Source organism: Clavelina lepadiformis, chromosome 5 (assembly GCF_947623445.1).
Source record: "Clavelina lepadiformis chromosome 5, kaClaLepa1.1, whole genome shotgun sequence".
In the NCBI taxonomy this organism is placed as follows: domain Eukaryota; kingdom Metazoa; phylum Chordata; class Ascidiacea; order Aplousobranchia; family Clavelinidae; genus Clavelina; species Clavelina lepadiformis.
Window position 1 is genome coordinate 14,992,721 of NC_135244.1, and position 21,896 is coordinate 15,014,616.

General features: G+C 35.2%; 4 protein-coding genes across 9 annotated transcripts; 3 read left to right on the forward strand and 1 right to left on the reverse strand.

The window, feature by feature from the left end:
- Positions 1-301: 301 nt before the first annotated feature.
- LOC143459483 (transmembrane protein 222-like) lies at positions 302-7,467 on the reverse strand. 2 transcript variants are annotated; one of them, XM_076956668.1, is made up of 4 exons: positions 6,973-7,467; positions 6,371-6,575; positions 6,106-6,236; positions 302-460 (listed from the first exon to the last, which is right to left on the reverse strand). In XM_076956668.1, the coding sequence occupies exons 1-4, from the start codon at positions 7,062-7,064 to the stop codon at positions 451-453; spliced, it is 438 nt and encodes a 145-aa protein (XP_076812783.1). In that variant the 5' UTR covers positions 7,065-7,467; the 3' UTR covers positions 302-450. The 2 variants fall into 2 exon arrangements, with proteins under 2 accessions (XP_076812783.1, XP_076812782.1); XM_076956667.1 differs by lacking the exon at positions 302-460 and adding an exon at positions 5,818-6,027 and having other exon boundaries at positions 6,973-7,465.
- On the forward strand, positions 1,374-5,844 carry LOC143459482 (protein RER1-like). Its single transcript, XM_076956666.1, has 4 exons — positions 1,374-1,664; positions 4,695-4,800; positions 4,949-5,163; positions 5,309-5,844. Exons 1-4 carry the CDS (start codon positions 1,500-1,502, stop codon positions 5,396-5,398), a joined length of 576 nt encoding a protein of 191 aa, XP_076812781.1. The 5' UTR covers positions 1,374-1,499; the 3' UTR covers positions 5,399-5,844.
- A 2,259-nt stretch (positions 7,468-9,726) lies between the features above and the next one.
- On the forward strand, positions 9,727-15,695 carry LOC143460269 (uncharacterized). 5 transcript variants are annotated; one of them, XR_013117856.1, is made up of 10 exons: positions 9,727-9,944; positions 10,355-10,436; positions 10,745-10,927; positions 11,049-11,180; positions 11,317-11,388; positions 11,505-11,986; positions 12,064-12,122; positions 12,637-12,862; positions 14,866-14,987; positions 15,286-15,695. XR_013117856.1 is itself a non-coding variant. In XM_076957717.1 (9 exons), exons 1-8 carry the CDS (start codon positions 9,851-9,853, stop codon positions 12,832-12,834), a joined length of 1,302 nt encoding a protein of 433 aa, XP_076813832.1. In that variant the 5' UTR covers positions 9,727-9,850; the 3' UTR covers positions 12,835-12,862; positions 15,286-15,695. The 5 variants fall into 5 exon arrangements, 3 of the variants coding, with proteins under 3 accessions (XP_076813832.1, XP_076813831.1, XP_076813830.1); XR_013117857.1 differs by having other exon boundaries at positions 14,880-14,987; XM_076957717.1 differs by lacking the exon at positions 14,866-14,987.
- Positions 15,696-16,627: 932 nt separating this feature from the next.
- Positions 16,628-21,865, forward strand: LOC143460273 (testis-expressed protein 47-like). Its single transcript, XM_076957721.1, has 6 exons — positions 16,628-17,459; positions 19,538-19,625; positions 19,731-19,918; positions 19,993-20,053; positions 21,347-21,436; positions 21,570-21,865. Exons 1-6 carry the CDS (start codon positions 17,344-17,346, stop codon positions 21,759-21,761), a joined length of 735 nt encoding a protein of 244 aa, XP_076813836.1. The 5' UTR covers positions 16,628-17,343; the 3' UTR covers positions 21,762-21,865.
- The last annotated feature ends 31 nt before the right edge of the window (positions 21,866-21,896 follow it).

Sequence of the window (21,896 nt, forward strand, 5' to 3'; positions counted from 1 at the left end):
TAGTCATTAAGTGAAAAATAGCGCATTTTACGTGCGGCACTGAAGCTCAGCATGAAAAGCAATGTTGAGTACGCTTATGCTAAACTGGCTGGCTTCCAAATGCAACTGGAAAGTTTGCAAAGATGCAGATTTTGCGTGATGGCACGCACTGAAGCCTCAATTTTTTATTTATTTCCAATTGGTGTTCAAAAACCAGCTTTTATTTGTTTATGGCAGCGTCTATTTTACTGGCTGCCAGTTATGCAGTTAGTATTTTCTTACTTCGCTAAACAGTGGCTGGTAACGTTTATTTTTCCGCCCGCGATTTACTGTAGAAAGGATTTGTACCAAAATGTAATGGTTAAGCAGTTATTGCCATTAATAAGTGACGAAAGACACAAATTCATCGTTTAATTATGATTTAGATCAGTGATTCCTAACCGCGGCTCCAAGCTAGCCTTCTTGCGGCTCTCATTGACCCCTGAAAATAACACAAAAAATATAAAAAACCTATTTATAATAATTAAGGCGATTATTTTTCGACTTGTCATTAATAGTCAAAAATTGGTCAAAATTTATAGTGTTAGGTAAAATTTGTTTACAGAGTCAAAATTGTTTACTAACTTTTCATTTTACATCTTACAGTTACGCCTTGTAGCCTACTTTATACTGTTGTGTATAGCCCATTGTCTACTTATTGTGAATTATAAACCATTAAGTGAAATAATTAGGTTGATATGGTGTGATGCTCAACATACCTCAAAACGTGTAAAATTTCTGGTAGGTCCTATAAAACAGACTGAGGAAAGCAGTTATTGCTGCTATAAAACTGTGATAGGATAATCAGATTTTCAACATTGAAGAATGAATTTATTACATTCATTTCTGTAGTAGGCTTTGTTGGCTGTGTCAACTATAACATGAAAATTATGATTTGAAGTTTATGGTTGGTCTCATATGCTGTTTAACGTGCTCGGAAGCACTGAAAAAGCTAAATTAGCACTAGCTAAAGCTCATTCGATTCAAACCAGTAAAACTTTCATTCATATACTAATAATTTATGCTAAATGGGTTGACTACGTATGGCTTGCTTATAAAATGGCTACATGTTTAAAGGTCAAATCGTGCTCATCAGTGGTAGTGCTTTGTTGTTTTGTCAACTATCAGTAGAATGTTTAAAATCTGCTTGTTAATGTCAAGACCAGGTAATTATGCAGTTTCTACACGTATGTTATTGTCCTGAAGTCAAAGTAAAGAATGCAGAGACCTGAATAGCTTATGGCAGGCATAATAGGGTAGTAGAAGTGTCGAGCTATATCACAAATTAAACTTGAGTCCTAATTGTGTGAATGTGAGGGTTAAGTTTCTAAAAGATCTTTGCTTTATGGATATTTTCACAAAAATAATTGAACTTTTGTTTTCATAGTCTCTTTTTTTCAGAAAGGTTAAGCAGGATAACCTTGCTGACTTGTAATTAGAAGTGACCTGCTTCACTTTTGAAAACAATCCCATATTTGCTCATGGACACACCAGCTGCAAGTACCCCTCCATCTGTGCCTTTGAGTACAAAAGTATCAAGGGTATATCAAGCTTGGCTGGACAAGACAGTGCCCTTCTTGATACCACGATGGGTTTCCACATTTCTGCTGTATATAATATACTTTGTCAGAGTATTTCTGTTAAAGGTATGGGCTTGATGTTTTACCTTTCAATTTTTATGCAGTCAAAGCTCATAAGTGGACCAATTAAAATAGTTTGATTTATCTGAAGTTAATAAAATTTGCAGCAAATAGCCTATATGTTAAAACAAGACTTGGTGATCAAATATTTGTCTGATCTTCAAAAAGCTATAACTTTTATGATTTTATTTTTGTCATGAATTGAATTTGGTAAATATGGGTTACTGAAAGATACCATATGGGTGTAGGAGCCCTGATTTTTGAAAAATTACACTTATGCTGAAACTTCATAAAATTCAGCAAAAGTACATATATTTATATATCTCAAACTCCTGTTCCTAGTTGATCCATATATTATAGAAGGCACAAAAATTTTAGGCAATTTCTGCATATTTTTAATCATTTTCTTGGCCTGTTTTAGCTACATTCTGCATGTGTTGTGGAACTTTTATGCATGCCATCTGCAAATGTATGTAATCCTCAAGCCAAAGAACAACACCATTGGCATTAATTAGCCTCTCATTGATCCAAGTGTTTGTAAAATACTATGTTTATAAAATATCCCAATTTAATATATAAAGTAGGGATGTGCTGCAACGAGTATAAAATTTATGCACAGATATTAAGTTTTTGTTGTATTCTGATGAATACAGTGCGAGAAAGGGAGTTGGCAAAGATAGCAGATACGGGTTCTCACGAATATCAAAATCTATTATCCGCATTCTCATGATTCTGAATGTTGTTCAGTTTGACACACCCGTAGTATTAATTAGTATGCTAAAGAATCATATTTTCATGCTAACATATATCATAAAAAATATTGCACTTGATTTCGAAATGAGCAAGAGATCAAATACCTAACGTGCATGCTGACAGTAAATCAAACTGCAATAATAATCATTAAGAATGAATCAAGCTTGGCTGTTAGTGGAAAATCAGCGAACAAAGTAGCCTTGTGTGAATTTGGTTTTACTTGTCCACGATTAACACCTAATCAGTTTTGATACAATAGGTCCTAATTATCACAGGCCAACTAAAAAAAAGTTTTTCAAAAGGCAGGAAATGTTAGATCGATTTAGGGGTATATTGAGTCCGAAAATGCCATTACTTTTGCTGAATTGGCTCTAGTTTTAGAGATAGTGCTTCTTCCTACATATGCCATGAAAAGTTAGAAGTGTATGCTAGTTAGTAACATAGGTTAATAAAAACTGAAGCCATGTGGAGCAGCTATTTAGTTTTGCCCAAATGTTGAGTTGTCTAGCCCAAATTTCCCGCTTGGGAGGTTAATAAGGCCTTAGTTAGGTTTATTTCAACTCCTATCAAGCACTAACATAAGCTATATGGCGCACTGATAAGACAATAGTTAGTTTTATCCTTTTTTATCTATGGGTCTACTTGAATACAAACTAGAAGAAGGGAGGTTATTCATGTGTGTGTGCTACTTCACAACGAAATAAGTTTGCCTGTGTTCAATTGGCCACTCAGTCGTTTAAAAGGAATACTACCAAAGTGTAAAGATGGTCCTGAAGAAACTTTCTTATACTGAGCATAACTGGGATATATATGTTGATTTGAAATTGGTCCACTGTTTTTTAGGACCACATGGTGTCTACACCAAGTATCCCTGCTTTATTTGTTACTGCAATAGTCGGGCCACTGATCAACGTTGGATTAAAAAGGAATGGGCCATACGTCAATGCATGGAGATAAATATATTGTAAATGAACCTTTGGTCAGTCGTGATCGCATCATTTTACCCCCATTGCACATCAAATTGGGTTTGATGAAACAATTTGGCAAGGCCTTAGATAAAGATGATGCTTGTTTTGATTACCTGTGCAAAGTATTTCTTGGTCTTCTTGGAAAAGCTGAAAGCAGGAATTTTTGATGGGCCACAAAAACAAAAATTAATTAAAGATCAAGTATTTCCATCACATATGACTGAAGTTGAGAAGGTAGTATCTCGTAGAAATGATGCTTACGAACTTTCAAGCTCTTGGATCAAGGATGAGCATAAAAGTTCACTATATATTCAGTCACTTGAATCCCTTCCCTGAAAACCTCGGAATAATGAGGGAGGAGCAAGGTGAAAGGTTTCACTAAGATATCAAGTTAATGGAAGAGAGGTATCAAGGTAGATGAGATATTCACATGATGGCAGATTACTGCTGGTGCCTAATGCGAAGAGCCTGTCCAAGAAGACTTCAAGCTAATATGAGTAAATAACTAGAGTTCATCTAAGAACTTCACTAATGCACACCCTGAGATGGATATATTTCTTTGTAAAGTGTTTTACTTTGAATACTTCGTGGTAAATGAAAAAACTGATTGCTTGTTCATTTCGTCTGTTTTTACAAATTGACATCTTTCTTGTGTAGGCTTCGGCATACTTGGTTTGTTATTACCAGATTACTGCTATTTATTGTTCACTCCAAGCAAGTTTTGATGTGGAATTGGAAGCTTAGTCTCACAAATTGCAATATGTTAGAAGAATCTGATGAAAATACGAATAAATAGGGCATTTTTTGTGTTAAATATATGGAAAAGAATAGATTTATGAATCTCATTGTGTCTTTAACTTCTGCTCATTCTTGTGGTTTTAGTGCAGACAGACTTACTACAACATTTAATATAGGCTGTTCCTTAAGACAAAATGCAACGTAGCGAATTTACAAAAAGAAATGATTACTCAAAATCCTCCATGGCGCAAAATCATAGAAACGTTAGTTTACCCAGTTTAACGGCTTCTAAATTAACTAAATTCTTAATTTTTAAAATATACATACCGGTATGGAATTTCTGTTCCACTAGAAAACTTGTATAGGCAATAGTTATTTTTATATATGATTTTGGTTAAATATGTATATTTTTAATAGAATTTAATCGATTTAAAACTTTGGTTGTATGATCAATTGATTATTGTCAGTTGTTACTGATATACAGTACAGCTACACGGTTGAAATTGTTAAGTTACCACTTTAGAATGGATGATTAACTAAAGGTAAAGACACAACAAAACATTGTATTTAATTGCAGGGTTGGTACATAGTCACATATGCATTGGCCATCTACCATCTCAATCTTTTTATTGCCTTTCTATCTCCAAAAGTAGATCCATCTGTTTATGGAGATGATTCAGATGGTATGCAATATTTTTCTATTGTAATTTTTTCTATTTTATTTTTTTATTTGCAATATTTTTCAAATGTGCTTGTTTTGTTTCACTTGTTTTTGAGCTTGTATATATACCTTTTTCTGACACTGTACGATATGCTATTTTTTTTTGGTAGATGAAGGGCCGAAATTGCCTACCAACAGCACCGAAGAATTTCGGCCATTTATAAGGAGGCTTCCAGAATTTAAGTTTTGGTACTCAGCAACAAAAGCCATTTTAATAGCTACTTTCTGCACGTTTTTCGATGCATTTAATGTTCCAGTATTCTGGCCTATTTTGGTCATGTACTTCATGATTTTGTTTGGTGTTACAATGAAAAGACAGATAAAGGTAAGCTGGATTTCTCAGCAGATATTTCTACCAGCAGTAGTACAAATTTGAGATATACTTAATAATACTTGCTTTGACTGAATTCTTTGATTTTTGATTATGTATGATGCTTAACATTCCAGCTTCTAACAATATTTCTTTGCAGCATATGATCAAATATCGTTACCTTCCCTTCACACATGGCAAGACAAAGTATAAAGGCAAGGAAGATACTGGGACCGTGGTTGGGTCTTAATGTGAATCTTTTTCTCGCTGCAATATTTATTCTGTATTAAAGCTAGATAGATAGATTTAAGACATTTCAAGCACTTTGATAGATCAATTTATATATGTGGTGCATGACGCTAATGATTGCTACATGACATGTCTTTGTTTTGATCAACATATTACCAGGTTCTGGGCATGTTGCAGCAGTAAGAATTGTGTTTTTGGCCTGGAAACTGTTTTGTCTGCGTAAAGTAATCTGCTAAACGTGATCATTTTTGTGCAAAGAGTATGTATGATTGTATTTCTATTCTGTTGTTGTGCAAGTTTAATTTTACCCTTGAAATTCACTTAAAGTTTGAATGCTGCTCCTGTCAACAGATATTGTGTATACTCTTTTGAAAAATAAGGGTAAGATATAGTTTGCATTGTATATAATAGGTAAAATGATACAATAAACAATTCGTTTATTTTAAACTGGTATAGATTAAGTGCTTTCAGGTTGTATCACAGTAACAATACTGCTCAATGTACTTCACAACTCAGTTTATAAAAAAGCCACAGCAAACCCAGAAAGACTAGCGCAGAAATACGCAGAGTAACACAATTATAGTGATCAGAATAATAAATGGGAGCCAAGTTTTTAGAAAGCCTCCAATACTGCAAAAAAACGGTTGTCAGCATCATGATCTTAATGTAAATAATAACTTTCTCAGTGTAACTTAAAATAACTTGTACCTGACATATTTGCCATGAACAAGCATAAGGAACCAAACTTTGATCATGTTCCAATTTGTTGCACGATTGTACTGCATTATGTTTAATGCCAGGGCAACATGTGAATGGCAGTTGTCGCAACATAAGTTATGCTAAAACAAAAATATTTATTATGTAAATGAGCCTATAAGGAGTAGAGTTTTATCTAAGACCAAGTTTAACAAATTATTTAGAGCACATAAACCTCCAAACAGAATTATAATGTGCAGAGTGTTTTAAATATTACCATATGATGCTTGTACTCTTCTGAAGCTTCATGCACAGCTTGATCCCACGTAGAGTAAGCAACATTTTTTGGATTTAACTGCCAGTATTTTGTTGGTTTTCCAAATGCCATGTCATCTTCTGATACAAAGTAAGGTCCAGCGAAATCACGAATAACTCCTGCCGTAGTAGCAATGCCCATGTGTCCAATAATGGGAAGGATCCACCTTTAACAATTAACAAATTTATGTCCGACAGTTGTAGAAAATGTTATGTGGAACAGAAATTTTGGGATGAATGGTCAATTGGCAATCTATATATAACTGCACATAAAACGTTTAAAAACGTTTTGAAAAATAATAGGTCTAAAATTGTCATTAATCATACTGCAGATTTGAAGTTTTGAGTCCCCATGGTATGCAAGCATACGGTTGGCTTATGCACCAATACAGAATTGCTGCATATTATAAGCATTAAGTTAGCACGGCACAACTATGAGCATCATATTTATTGCATATTTATCCGGCACACTAAAATTCAACCTTCTAATAAACTTTTTACAAAATACACATGTTAAAAAATGGAAACAAGTTTTAATTGAAAATAATACAACACCATCCTTACGTTATCATAGGAAGTGGAGTCCATACTATGCACGTAGGAAACCTATTAATATCAGAACGGACTTCTGTGCTTTTGTTAGGAGCCATTTCCATAAGTGCCAGTCATTAATCACGATATATATTAGTTACCAGTTGTATTCTGATGTCATAAATTTTTTGGTTAAGTGTTAAGCCAGACTGAAAAGTGTGGTATTTTTCAACTAAGTCATACATGCAGACACACAATTTTTGGCGTTTCAAAATGCACTGAAGCCTCAACTCTTTGTTTACATATTATAAATTGGTGGGTCAACACACCACAACATTAGGATCTAATACACAATTGCACAACCACAGGATTGTATACCAGAACCCAGCTACTCAAATTGTGGTAATACTCAAAAAAGCTAGGTTACTGTATAATGTCTTTATATGCACGGCTATGAACAACTATGTTGATTGTTATTTACAACAGCTCACAACAGTATCACCGTATTTGCAGCCTTGCTAACATGACGACTGCACCTAGACATTGGCCTATTTCTGTGTTCCTTTAAGAATTGCTTGCACACAATTGAGTGCTGTTGTTAAATAGCACCCTGCTAATCATAATATAAGCAATAGCAGTTTAGTTTTGCAATGAAATGAGTGGCCGAAAAGAAAAAGAATAAATGTAAAGATCGGCTGTGAGGGTCCGGATGGCGTAATTTATGTTCACGTATTCAACACCAGTAAGCTATCCAGTCCACTGCAGCAACCAATAGCAGAGTTCTACTCCCCAATCACAAACTACTTACTATTCATTGCGTCATCAACAGCAACTTGTCTATTACTGAGCAGTAAACAATAACAGGGTTCTATTTGAAAACAGCAGGTTGTTGTACAAGAATATACAACAACCTATTCTTCTGATTACGACCATGCGTCTCTAAAATCAGTAACTGCATGACGTCATCTTTACAAAGGTGCTATGCCGATCAGTAACCACATGACGTCACCAACTGCAAGGTGCTACTGAAAAATAGCAGGTTGCAATTGGTGACGTCAAGACAAAATTTTAGTTGTGCTCAGTTAAAACTGTTATTGGTCATTCTGGCAGAAGGACTTATCTAAATACCGATGGAGGACTAAGAGCGTTAAGGGAACTCTAGTAAGATTAATATCATTAAGAGGATCTTAGACGGGATATGCAGGGTTGCCATACCGTCCTTATTTTGAAGGTCTGTGTCTTAGAAATAATTATTGTCCTTATTTCTAAGAAATGTACTTATTTTCACTTGCGTCCCTAAGCCTATTTAAAAGACTTATTTGTCTTACATTTATAGAGCGGAGTGTTCCGTATTGGGCATTTCGATATACAGTAGAATTCGCCTATAGTGACTTTGGCTATAGTGACACTTCGCCTATAGTGACACCTGTTGTAAAGTCCCGTTTGCAAACCATATATTTTGCATAGAAATGACTTCGGCTATAGGCCTAGTGACTTTGTGTATAAGAACACTTTGCTTACAGTGACACCACATTTCTGTCCCTTGGGCTAAAAAATTTCCGTATAAGGACACTCGTTAGTTTGTGATGCAATAATATATACTTTATCCATACGAAAGCAAGATGATAGAAAAGGTTTATGAGCAGGCCTCATAATTGTGATGTAATAAAAGCGTAGGCTACTGTGGCTGCTCGGCTAGTTCCAGGGTTTTGTTCTTGTGAGTTGTGATCTCAGTTCTCTCCACATAAGCCAGGTTGATTGTCATTGTATAGTTTGTCGATCAAGCATCTAGCCCTTTGAGGAAAACAATGTAAAATACCTCGTATATAACGGACGAATTTCGCTGGTCCCGACTGATCCGTTATATGCGAGTTCTACTGTAGTCATCTGCGGCCATTTTACCTTGACTTCGTCTATAGTGACACTTCGCTTATAGTGATACTTTTTCCGCGGTCTCTTCCGGTGTCACTATAGGCAAATTCTACTGTACTCAAGCGCGTCATTTAGAAACAAAGATAGGAACAGTCTTAGTGAAAGGACAGTAAGTCCATCCTGCGAACAAAAGTACACTTATACAAGATCTGTGATGGACAGTGTCCTTTTTTTGATACATCGATACATGCAATCTGAAATAATTCAATATCCGCAAAATCAAAATTATCATCATAAAGTTTGTGAGATGTATCAACATAGAGACACCGTATATAGCAGGGGTGGCCAAATTGCGGCTCTCGAGCCGCATGCGGCTCTTTGAGCCTTTGATTGCGGCTCTTTAATGAATTAGCATTGTTGAATTAGACTTGCATTTTCCCGGTCTAGACGAGCTGTTTGATCAGATTATGAAACAATGCGTTCTATCACACGTATTAACAATGGACTCATTGTTAGTAATAATCAAATTACCTTCCAAAAAGTACATTATTGTACAGAAGTGTGCTAAGTTGTACACTGGAGTTAAGTAAACTGTCAGATTGAAGCTGTACGTCAGGGTTGACCTAGTTTTAAGTCTTGGTTACGGTTATACTAATCATTGTAAATTGCAAAAAGAGTTGGTGAAGCCCAGGTGGAGACTCATAGTATTACCACGCAGCACTAATGTTTATCAATAGCTACACTTCGTTGTAAGTGAATAAACTCATGTTTTTTATTGTTTTGGGTTGTGGCTCTTTTAAAGCTCGAATTTGTTATATGCGGCTCGAGCATGAAGCAGGTCTGGCCGCCCCTGCTATATAGACTCCAACTGAATTTTATACTTGTCAAAAAGATCTAAGCAGTCCAAGTGAACCTACATACTTTGGAAGCACCCCATTACAACAGTGCTACACACATATCACATGCTACCGATATTATTTGTGTTTAGAAAGATTGTACTGAAATAAGTTACATAAGGCTGAAATTCCTGAGTTAGATTATGAAATCAAAGCCTGACCTTGCCAATCTTAATTTTGCTGAACCTCCATCTGTAATGGATGCCACCATTCAAGGTTATTTGCAAGCCATTAGCAGTAAGTACAAATGAAGCAAACATTTGTAATTGACTTTATTCAAAGCAAACACTTTTGTTTACTTAAACATTGACCTTTATTTGCAAAATTCCAAAATAGCACCCAGCTTCTAATTAGCAAATTTTAGTTATGCATATTTTATCATTTTTTTCAACTTTACGGTTATTTTTGTCATGGTTATAATGACGTAATAACTACAATAACGTATCTGGACCGGAAAATTTAAATTCTAAAATCCTGTGTTGACGAGTATTCACCTATTTACTGCTACAAACATTGATTTAGCCTGGTCTGGCTGTGAATCCAAAATGTATTTGTGGTTCGTGCATATATAAATATATAGTATATAATTCTTTTTAAATGTATCTGTCACTTGTGTTGGGTAGTTGTTATCGTAATGTGCTTATTAGTTTTTCAAGACAATGGCCCAAACCAACTGCCAGATGAATTGGAACAATTTTTACTTCATGTGGCAAAGACTGGTGATGTGCTGTAAGTGTTATAGTAGACATAATTGTGCATGTGACGTAAATATAAATGTTGCATTTTTTGTTTCTATGTGAACTTATAATAAACAAATTAAGTTTGGTTTGTTGGTTGGTTTGTATTAAGCAACAGAGAGTTCAAATTTTAGTTCATGCTAATTGTAATTTTTTGCCTCTATAACTTCTTATTGACAACTATATTTTTAGTCTTGGTTACGGCTAATCGAGTGCTAAACTCTATTTAGATTCTGTTCATTAAGGATTTTTTGTTTTACGCAGAACTTATGTAGTAAAACTGTAAGTTTTAAAATTCAGATCTTCCATGGGCTCATCGTGGGAAAAAATTCAAAAAATATTTGTCATGAAAATGAAACATGTCATAGATGAGTTTTATGAAACAAATCCTTACGTGGCTGGCAAAGTTAACTCAAATTGTGAAAATGATGAATTCTCAGAAATGCGGGAAAGACTTGTAACTTTGGTGCATGGATTTGACAGGCATGATGAAAATTATTCAGATTTTAGCAGTTTAAGTGAAATGATTGTTAAACAAATTTATTTTTGGTGTAATTTGCAGTTTGATATAACTATTGTAAAAATATTTCACATATTTTTCCAGCCCCCCTTTTACTTTTCAACGTCTTTGTGAATTACTAACCAACCCAAAGAAAAACTACACCAAGTGTGAAAAGTTTATGAGAGCAGTGGAAAAGAATTTAATGGTGGTCAGTTCATGGAATTATCCATCAAGGTATGCTCAACTAATTTTCCAGTGATTTCCTTTCTAAGAGGGTAACTCTGTCGCAATATATTTTTCTTGCAGAAATAGTACAGTTCATTATGTAAATCCCAGTTTGATAATTACATATAATTAAACTTTTGCATAGGCGGAGTTCTGAAGGAGTTGAACAAGTCAATGGTGGATTCGATGTTCGATCCAACTATGGTTCCCATGAAAGGTTCAGCATAATGTGTAACTTTTATCTTTATTTTCAAATGATCAAAAGTTCTCTGTTAGTACTATGTAATGCAGTGATGAAAGTTAAATTTTGGCATCTTCCTTTCACTGTTGAAGGTCTCTTAGCGGGGAGTGGGCATCCCTACCTCACTCACCCATACCATTATCCTCTCCTGCTGCTCCATACTTTCCAGCTGCTACAAAGAGCATTCAAGTATTGTTTAAGGAGGAAAATACCAAAAGTAATGATGAAGATGCTGATACCTCCGACAACGCAACAGAAAATTCTGATGAAAAACCCTATACTGAAAATGGCACTGTTTCATCAGTTGCAGCTAATCAGGACGAAAATCAGTCAAGTAGCAATAAGAAGAGTTTGGCTGATTATAACTGTGAACTGAAAGATGACAATAAAGCAGATGATGGTTCGCAAAGCGAAGGAGCTAACTATGCTGATTTTGTGTCAAGTAATACTGGCGAAACCGTTACTACCACGCTGGGGACTTTTACGTCTATTGCTACGAATGAAAGTGGTGATAGTATTCTAACACTGACTGATATCAAACATTCAAGTGATGAGAAAAAAGAACCTTTGCCAGGTATACCATGATCTGTGAGATTGACCTTGTGTCGTATTTATCTCATGTATCAACAATTAAAAACCTCTCTTTCATAGGAGTGGATACCTTGATTAAATGCTCAAGCACAGAAACCATTTCTACAGAGAAAATAGAGGTAACTATGTCTACTCTGTCTATTTACTTTATTGAAATGGTTTTCGTTTTTCAAGGGTTGGTATTTTGACGCATTAATAATACACTAGAGTAGAAACCCGGTTTAATGTGCACCTCACTATCATAACTGCTTAAATGTGATCCATAATATCTTTTTTGTAGTGCAATGTTTAGCATTCTGTTCCACTAACGCAATCACGCACGCAGTGTTGTACAAACTAACTAGTTCTGCAAGTGATCATTAATCATCAGTTCAATGTTTTGTGTAGTACATTTATCTTGAGACATTTTCATTGCTTGGAATTTGTTGCAACAGCACAAACTCTAGACACAATGCCTAGTTACTCAGCATCACCATACCAGTGTTTAGCATGTTGGTGCACTGGCAATCCTGCGAGTATTGTAAACATCGGTAACAATAGCAGCAACATTAGTAACACTGGATATTTAGAGGAATCCTACTTCCATATATATTTTTACTTTGAAGTTTTCGCACAATCCATTTCTGTATGCAGAACCCAAAGAACCTCAATATTGACTACCAAGCTGGAGATTTTGGCGCTGAAGAAAGTACTGGTATCACAGCATCTAGTCGTTCACCGAAGAGAAAACTATCCAGTGAAGAAATCCCCATGGAAATTGGGAGTCCAACAAAGAGGGCCAAGTATAGTGACGATGAAGATACAAACATGGAATCTGCTGAACACAGCTGAATTATCAAAACATGTTGCTCTGTATGAAGTAAGTAGCGCATCACTACAATAATAGACTAAACGTTCTTCATTGGTAAAATGTCACATTGCCTGCTCTGCTACACAACATCCTGCTTTTGTAGTGATGCGCACAACACACAACATCCTTTGTAATGCTTCAGAAGGTGTCATTCATACGTTGTGTGTTCCAGTGTAACGTTGTGATTGCCATAGAGTTTTTATACATTCAAAAATAGCGGCCCTTGATCTAGCCAAAATCCAGATTTGATTTATTTTGATAGTAAATAGACCTCATACTTGTCCATTGTTTTATATTAATCCTGCGGTGCAATCATTCACATATACAGCGATTGGAGATGGCCAAGGTAGAATTTCAAAAACATAGGTATTGAATCTAAAGTTCTAAACTGTGTAGTTTTGCGAATCCTGGGATTCGAAAATCTTTTGTTACGTATCAGACCACTTACGTCTTTCTCCTTCATGCAAGAACGAACGAAATACGCATGTACGTGTATGAACTTCTGACGATAAACATTTTTCTCGTTTATGGTTTCAACATAGTTCATGTGCACCTTCTTAGGCTGTGCTTATTGTTGCAGGTGGGTAAATAACGGAAAAGTTCGGTTGCGGTGACGTAGCGGCATGACGTTGATTAAATTTTATTATCATGTACTAGATACATGGCCAAGGCGTGATTGATCTTGTATAACGTCGACAATGTTTTTGTCTAGACCCCAAGCTATCAGTGGGCTACTTGGTATTGTCATTATCTATTTCACACGTAACAACTAACTTTGCCACGTTACGTCAAGCTCACGTTTTGCACAGATAAAAAGAGGAAAAAGAAAAAACATGTGACGTACCAGTATGAAAATAGACAGTTGTAGCACAGACAACCAAACCAATTATGCCGAAAAAAGATTAATTCGTTTCCGCTGATGTATTATTAAAAAACTAAGCATTTGTAACAACACTTCGATGCCATGCATACGATCAAAAGACATGTTCGTAGAATGAATACACAAGTGCCAAAACAGTAGAAATACTTTTTGTTTTTATTTATTCTATGTAAAGTCGCAACTCCCAACCTTTTGGTCAGAAGACAAGTTGCGAATGTGTCATCAAAGAAACATTTAGTTGGTTTCATAATTTTGTGGAAATAAGCATACATGATAGAAAGCATATAGAAATACATGTGTTGAGTGTTCAGGGCATTTATAGTGCTTAAACGGAGGCAATTAACAAAGTTGATGTCTACAAAAGCGTATTTTAATTACGCCGTCCGTCGCTAAATTTCTTGGGCAAATAGCCCAACAGCGTTGCTTCTTTCGAAGTATTGTAGTATGTAACAATTCTGCACAGTAGAAATAGGTATGGCTTATAAACCCACTGCTGCTTCTTAGGACTTGCATTTACCGCTTCAGAAGTGGCCTTATATTTCTTCAGCACTTTCGGGGTTTTCAAACAACATAGTTAAATAAAAGTGCCGCTGAGTGCTGGATAGTTCAGGACTTAAGATTGTTTTACTTGCATTAAATTGCATTTTGTTGACATTGTTGCAACTCATTAGATATGAAACGTTTAGATTCGAAATTCTAGAATTACTATATCTATTCTAGAAATCATTAGGATTCTACTTTGGCCATCCCTAACAGCGACATTTGCCTGGGTGCATAAACAATAGTTTGAATTTGAGATGAAGTATTTTTGCTCTTTTGAAATTCTAGTATATCTCAGTGGCACTGCATTATAAGCAGATATGATTATTTGATGAACTAAAAAACCAAAAATTTCTCAACACTACTTGAAGCCATTGCACTTTACACATCGCACGTTTCCAGTTTTTTAATTTAAATAAAATTCATTGTTTTTGAAAAAATGATTTAGAAGACGCTTAATAAATCAACCAAACCAGGTGAAAAATTGAAAAGGCATCAGAAACAAATAGTAAATACGCCCAGTGACCTGATATAGAAGTAAGACTTCTGAAACTTGACGCTGGCCAGCAAAATCTTATTTAAATATGGTTAGTGTTGGAATTCCAGGATCAAATTTGGGAAATGAGAATATTGGAAACGGGGTGCAACATAAGAAAAACACCTATAAACGAAGACTTTACGACGTTTAGACTATTTACGATTTGTCATACGTCGGTATGTAGCGATATTCTAGATAATCGTAACGTAATTATAAACGTTACATATAATTCTATCCAACTTATTTCTGGCATTTTTGCACCTACTATAGAACATGTTGCATATCGAATTTTCACTACTTTTTTCACAAATGTATAAACCGCTTGTAACTTGTGACAGCTTGGGTTGTGACTTGAGTCTAGTTTAACGAAATTTCCAGGTCAACACAAGTCAAGTCAGGCTTTTTAAACCACAAAACACATGTCAGGTCTTTGCAAAAACCTGACTTTCCAGAGTAACTTTCTATCTCTGGCAGGTGGGAAGAACAGGTGGAGGAGCATGCTGGTAAGGCTAAGGCTGCTGTGTCATAGGCAGCTGTAAGCCCTCCTCGACATCTCCGATCATCGTTCGTTAGCATGTGTGTTATTGTGCTGTAACTACAACGGTTAGCATCGCAACTTTCTCAACGCACAGTTAATGGCAAAAAAATAACAATACAATCTTGGATCATAAGAATGACCTGATCTACGGTTGATCGCCCATTCCGAAAGCATGCCCGTGGTCGATCAACGATCCAGTGTTCGAGGATTTTGAGTGAAACACACAAGAGAGATATTAAGTCAGGGCTCTTCAACTTTTTCCCACTCGTGCACCTTTCAACTGTGATGTTTGGATTTCATGCACCCTGATGATTGAAATACCTTAATAAACACACAGAAGACTTTTTTTTTATCTGTTTCTTAAACGTATATTAAAACCATCAACTCTGCATAAAGGTTCTTGCACAAGCACCTTCAAATGACAATTAACTAGGATTGAAAAAAAGTAGCGATTAACAACTGTAAACTAAAACAGGTCCATACCTTTTTGTTTTAATCCATTGGTTGCAATCCCCATGATTGAATGAAAACAAATAGTGAACAGGGTTAGCGCAGAAAAAAATGAGTATGGTTAACTAAGTAAATAGGCCTAAGGCTAATGAAAAAAAAATAAACAAATAAAATTTATCATGACTCAATGACTTTTCTGCTGTTGCAAATTTTCCACCAATAAGTCATAGCGAGGAATTAGTTCCGTTTCAAGTGCTTCTCGCATTAAATGGCAGATTTTCTGGATTGAGTTTCTTGTCTTGCTTTTTATTTTACTTAAGCTTGAAAACCCACTTTCACACAAGTTTGTTGAGGGTATGTGAACCAGTAGGGGAAGAGTTTGAGGAGTTAGGCTTGTAAGTGCTCGATTTCTTCACTTATCACTGTAGCTGAAAGAAAGGCGATTAAACAGTTGGAGAGAGGAATGTCTTGCCGTGTTATAAATACTTCAATCGGGCCCGGGAAAAGTTAATTATTCGGGATCGAATAATTAATTTCCGTCCTGCTATGGTAGTAGAAACCAAACTTGAAGGTACGCATGTATGGGGCCTAGAAAAATAAAAACCATAGTATTCAAAACAGTGACTAAAGTGAACTAAAACATAACAGCAACAAAGGAATCAAGACAAGCGCTGAAGAGATAAAAATTTTCATATGCTGAAAACCGTAATCTATAACGAAAGATGCTCCTCTGGTGATAGAATTCGTTTTTATGTCCCAACGTTTCGCAGACTTATGCGCGCGGGAAATCAGGGCAGATTGTAATAATACAGTAAAAAATGTTTCCTTCTATTGTAATCTGCTCTAACGAAACTCTCTCGTATGGATCTGCAATTAAATCACAAGAGGAGCATTTTTTGTTGTTAAAATTATGCCTAATGACAAACATAGTATTTTTAAACGTTATCAATGTTACTATGACAACTTAGTAAATGTTTGGGGTATTCCCCTTGTATCACAATCAGAAGACCATATAATCAACAGAGAAGAGGTTAACTAAATCTTGCAGTAAGAACTGGTTGGTCACTCACCCCACTGACTCAGCCAGTTTTTGTGTTAAATTAACAACTGTAAAAAATAGCTTCTCCAACACAATTTTTTCCGGTGGAATAGTGGAAGTCAAAATAAAAATAACCAGAAACCCCATACTGAAATGGACTCCTAGTTTATGACGACTTTTTATTAAAGATTATGATAAGACATATGCTATAAGAAAAAGGGAAATAATAAATAATAGTTGCAATAAACCAGTTAGAAAGGGGTGTATCAAAAACAAACAAGGCCCTACAGGCTATGGCTTGGACAATTGACTATTGTAGTCATAGATATTCATCAAGACTAACATGTGACATGTACCCGAGATGTCAGCTGTTCGTCTAAACACTAAAGCATGTCTATATCTGGTTTAATTTTTATGAAATTTTTGTTGGACGTTAATCTAAACAGTGGCTGCGATACTGCAAGTTTATTAAAGGTATTCGGTGGACTCTTGACCCTTATTGATCATGACGTCAATTCATGACAATGAACCTGATTCAACTGTCTATGAAACGAGGGTGTCATACCTAATGCTCCTTGAAGAAAAGCAACGAGCATTAAGCAAAAAGGCTTTGTTACACAGGTTAGAACCACCATAAAGAGTAAAATGATTTAGCGTATCTTTATTTGTATGGCTCATGTAAGGTGATATAAAATATTGTGCCAACTTGTGTTTCAGACATAAATTTTAATTGATGGTCTATTAATCTCACTTTGATGATTTGTGTTTTCATTAACCACGGATAGACTAGTTGAGCATCACAGTATGTTAACCAAGTAGACAGTGTTGTTTAATATAGTTGTATTATTGGTTCATATAAAAAATGATTAACTGCTTCCAGAAACATTCCAAGAGATGCTTTCAATATCACTGTAAAATTAAACACAACATTGAGCAAAACGCATTGTGCGTTGTGGTGAGCGGTTTACGTAATCTAGAACAGTGCTCTTCAACAGGGGTTCCGCGAGTTTCCAGGGTTCCGCGAGGGTTCCTCGTTTATTTAGGGAAATTGATTTCTTGCTTCAGTATTTTGATGCGTCATTCCGATTTTTTTCAGATCACTGTACCGCATTCATACTCCAAGTAGGCCAGTTTGTTAAACAAGAAGTTGAGTGCAGTCAACAACCCAATAAAACATTGATATAATTGTTGCGTCACTTGCTGTTAACAAGAACGTTATTGTTGCATCACAGTCATAGGATGTTGCCGATGTACAGATCACAAAAGTACAAGCAGACTGAGTAGAGAGTACAGACTTGTGTAATAACGAAATATTTTATTTTCTGACCAAGCAATTTGTAACTTCTAAACTTTTGTTAGTGGGGTTCCGTGACAAACGCGAAAGTACATGAGGGGTTCCGCGTTGACAAAAAGGTTGAAGAGCACTGATCTAGAAGCAATAGAAAATGAAGCGTGTACTAAAACAAGATCCAAAATATAGCATATGTAAAAGCAATCAAAAATATCTTTAACAAGTTGATTTATGATTAAATCAATCTTACTGTGCCCTTCATTATATATAATTTAAATTGGTAATCTTTTGTGGAAAGCATGGCATGGGCACAGCTAAAATATCTTGCTTATTGTATACATTTGTATACGTATTGTATACGTCTTCATACTGGTATTGTTTACTTTTCGCCATTGGCTGTCTGGAAGAAAGAGAATGATGCTTACCTTGTTACAGCATAATAGGCCTCAGGGGTGCTCAAAATAATATTTATATTTATTCCACTTTTTCTTTTCTCGAAATAGATTATTTCCATTGAAGCTTTCAAAGAATAAATAATTCGTTCAGTGTTTGACAATAAATTATTCTTCACTAAACAAATTATTTTCTACAACATGATTTATTCATCGTCGTCATTACCAACTACATTCATTATCTTGTTGACCTCACTGACTCCCCACAGTTGTTTGTTTGCATGTAGAAACAATTGCGACTCAAAGTTAGAAGGAGTGAGTCGTTTTGATGACATTGACATTGATGATATTGAGTCGTTTTGATGACATGGTTAACTTAAATTAACTTAATACCGTAACTTAAGTAAAATGAATTATTTTGAAGCTAGCCGAATAAATAATTCTGAAAGAAAAGAATGAAAAATAAATAATTCTGATCGAAAAAACAGAAAAATAAATTATTCTCGAGGAATTATTTAAATATATTTAAATAAAATATATTTTTGAGCAGGTCTGATAGGCCTATAACAAGAAATATGGTCACAAACAATTGACAAACAGGGTAAAAGTGGGAAATCCCTGAGAGCTTAAAATATGCAAGAAGATTACAGTGGTGCTATAGCTCTGATATAACTATATGCTATAACTTTGATTACAGCTGCAGCGGTGCTATAATTTTGGTAGGTTAGCATGGACACTAAACCTGAAAAGTGTTTATGTCAACAGAAATAATTAACTAAAAACAACCTGCCCTTTTCAGGTTGTGCAGATGATTTGCTAACAAAAAACCACTGTATAAGCGTATCTGTAGTACATAACTATTTTACCTACATAAAATAGGGGGGTCCATCAATGGTAGTTTGCAATTCATAAATGCTCTGTCTCCTTTGTCCAATTGGGAGTTCATTTCGTTTTACAAGAATGTTTAAAGGAATTTATAGCCTACGTATATTTATTCCTTAACATGGAATTTATAGATTGGTATTTATATCGAAGCTTTCTTCAGAACTTTCAGACAAAAGAAAACTTGGAGAATATTATGAGGAATTATTTGAAAAACTTGAGGTAAGTTATCTTTAGAATGCAAAAACAGTTCGTTCATATTTGGTAATACACAGAGCCAATATGTTGATGTAGTTTCAAAATTTTTTTAACTCGGATTTTGTTTAGAATGAACATAAAGCGGAAGGGGTTTCAGGCATACTTCTTATTTATCCTGGTTATGTAGTCCATCTGATCGAGACGTCGAGTGACATTTTATACGATATTCTTCGTGATCTTGACCAGTTGGCCAGTAAAAACAGCCCATTAATGACAGAACCTAAAATATTAACAATCAGTCATGATGTTCCCACCAGGTAACCTAGTAGTATAATTTAGTATGCATGCCTATATCAAAGTGAATAAGAAACGAATAGTTTGCAACCTTTAGATTGTACCAACAGTGGAGCTTCAGAATTTTGAATATCAGTTCAGGACGTGATGAATACGAGGTACATGCAATAACAATAGTAACAGATTTCCATTTATTCCATAATTTGTGATGTAAATGATGGCATCTGCATCATGTTTAAACTTTCTTTAGTCATTTAGCTTTTCCCAAAATACAGAATTATTTGAAATAGTTTTGCATATAATTTTTCCGTTGTTTAAAATGTCAAAAGCATCACTGTAATATTGCAGTATCATATCAGTATTTCTAGAGAAAATTCTGGACACTAAAATGATAAAGTTTTATCTAAGTAACAAATATTGCTATCAGTGTCAACTAAAAGCCCATCATAACAAAAACATTTAGTCATTTCTAAAACAAAATTTGATATGATGTTATTCATCAATAGTATGATGTATTAAATAGGCACTTCCCGACTAATTTTCATTCCAAACGGCCAATCAAATGTTGGACTTGTTTATTAGACCAGGGTTAGCAACCACCAGGCCGCAGCCCAGTGCCAGTTCGTGAGAAATTTTTACTGGGCTGCGCGGAAACAATATATCAGTACAGAAAGAATGTTTTATAAGTGTGGGGCCCATTGCCAACAAAATTCAGGTGAACAACCTTAATCATCATAATTGGTTCTGTAGTCGTAACAATGGACATTGTTTTTGGTAATGTGTGGTCTAGTTTTTTACTAGAAGCTGATTGAGGCATTGAAGTCATGATCAATCAATCAATCAATCAGTGTCATGGGGACTGATGAATTGTAATAAATTTGTATGTCCCAAACATTTCTTATTTTTTGAGAACCTATCCGCAAAATAATACCTGATATAAGCGAGTCCATAGTGTGAAAAAGGTTACCGACCCCTGTATTAGACAATAATTTAAATGTAGAGTACACTACTTCACTGTTGCATTTGATGTCAGTGCATGACCACCAAACACACCTACATCATAAATGTAACAAACAGTGTTCTTACTCGAAACCAATAAAAACAAAAATTTCTGTTGCAATTTGTGACTGCTTAAAATGATCATCAAACCGCTCAAGCTTATATTTGCAACATTAGGCCACCAACTTGCCAGGGAACTAGAGTTTGTGAAGCTTATTATGATGGAATATGTGCTTGCTAAGCCTTTTTTCCAAAAACGATGTTTTCAAAATGCATTGTATTTTTGTACGTATAATATGTATAGGTTTGCATGTCGGGGAATGCCTATATTATTTCTCACTGTGTGTAGGTAATTACACTTTTGCAGCTACCTTGGTTATTACTGTAATAACAATCCTTTCTTATATTGACTGCTTAAATAAATTTTTACTGACATATGGCGTTGGTTTTAGGGAAAGGAAGGTGTTAATGAATTAGTTGTTGAAACAGTGACACTGTTACTTAAGCTTGGTGTATACATTTTGAAGACACCAAAACTCAACGTAAGTTCATCTTTTTGGTGTAACTAATTAATAATCTATATGCTACCAATAATTGCCACGACTGCTCAATCCTAGCTATTATATACTATTAGCAAGTGTAAACCTCAATTAACGTACAGTACAAAATTTTCAGGTGAAAGACAACTTGCATGAAAGTGTTCCAGAATTACTGATCCCACAGGACCAAATTGGATATTTACTACAGCGACCGGAACTAGATTCTCCGGCCATGTTTCTGAAGACATTTGACAACCCAGTTGATACTGTGCTTGATAGTGAGCTAGTATGGCCAGTGGCAGAAAATATTGCAGTTGATATGAAGTAACTGAACGCCAAACAATGCTTTTTGAAATAGTATCGCACTGGTCACGCCTTAAGTACGAATACATTTTAAGCTAATATGTTTAAAAATACAAATATTTATTTTCATACCGTAATTTTCATGTAAAATTTATTGCAG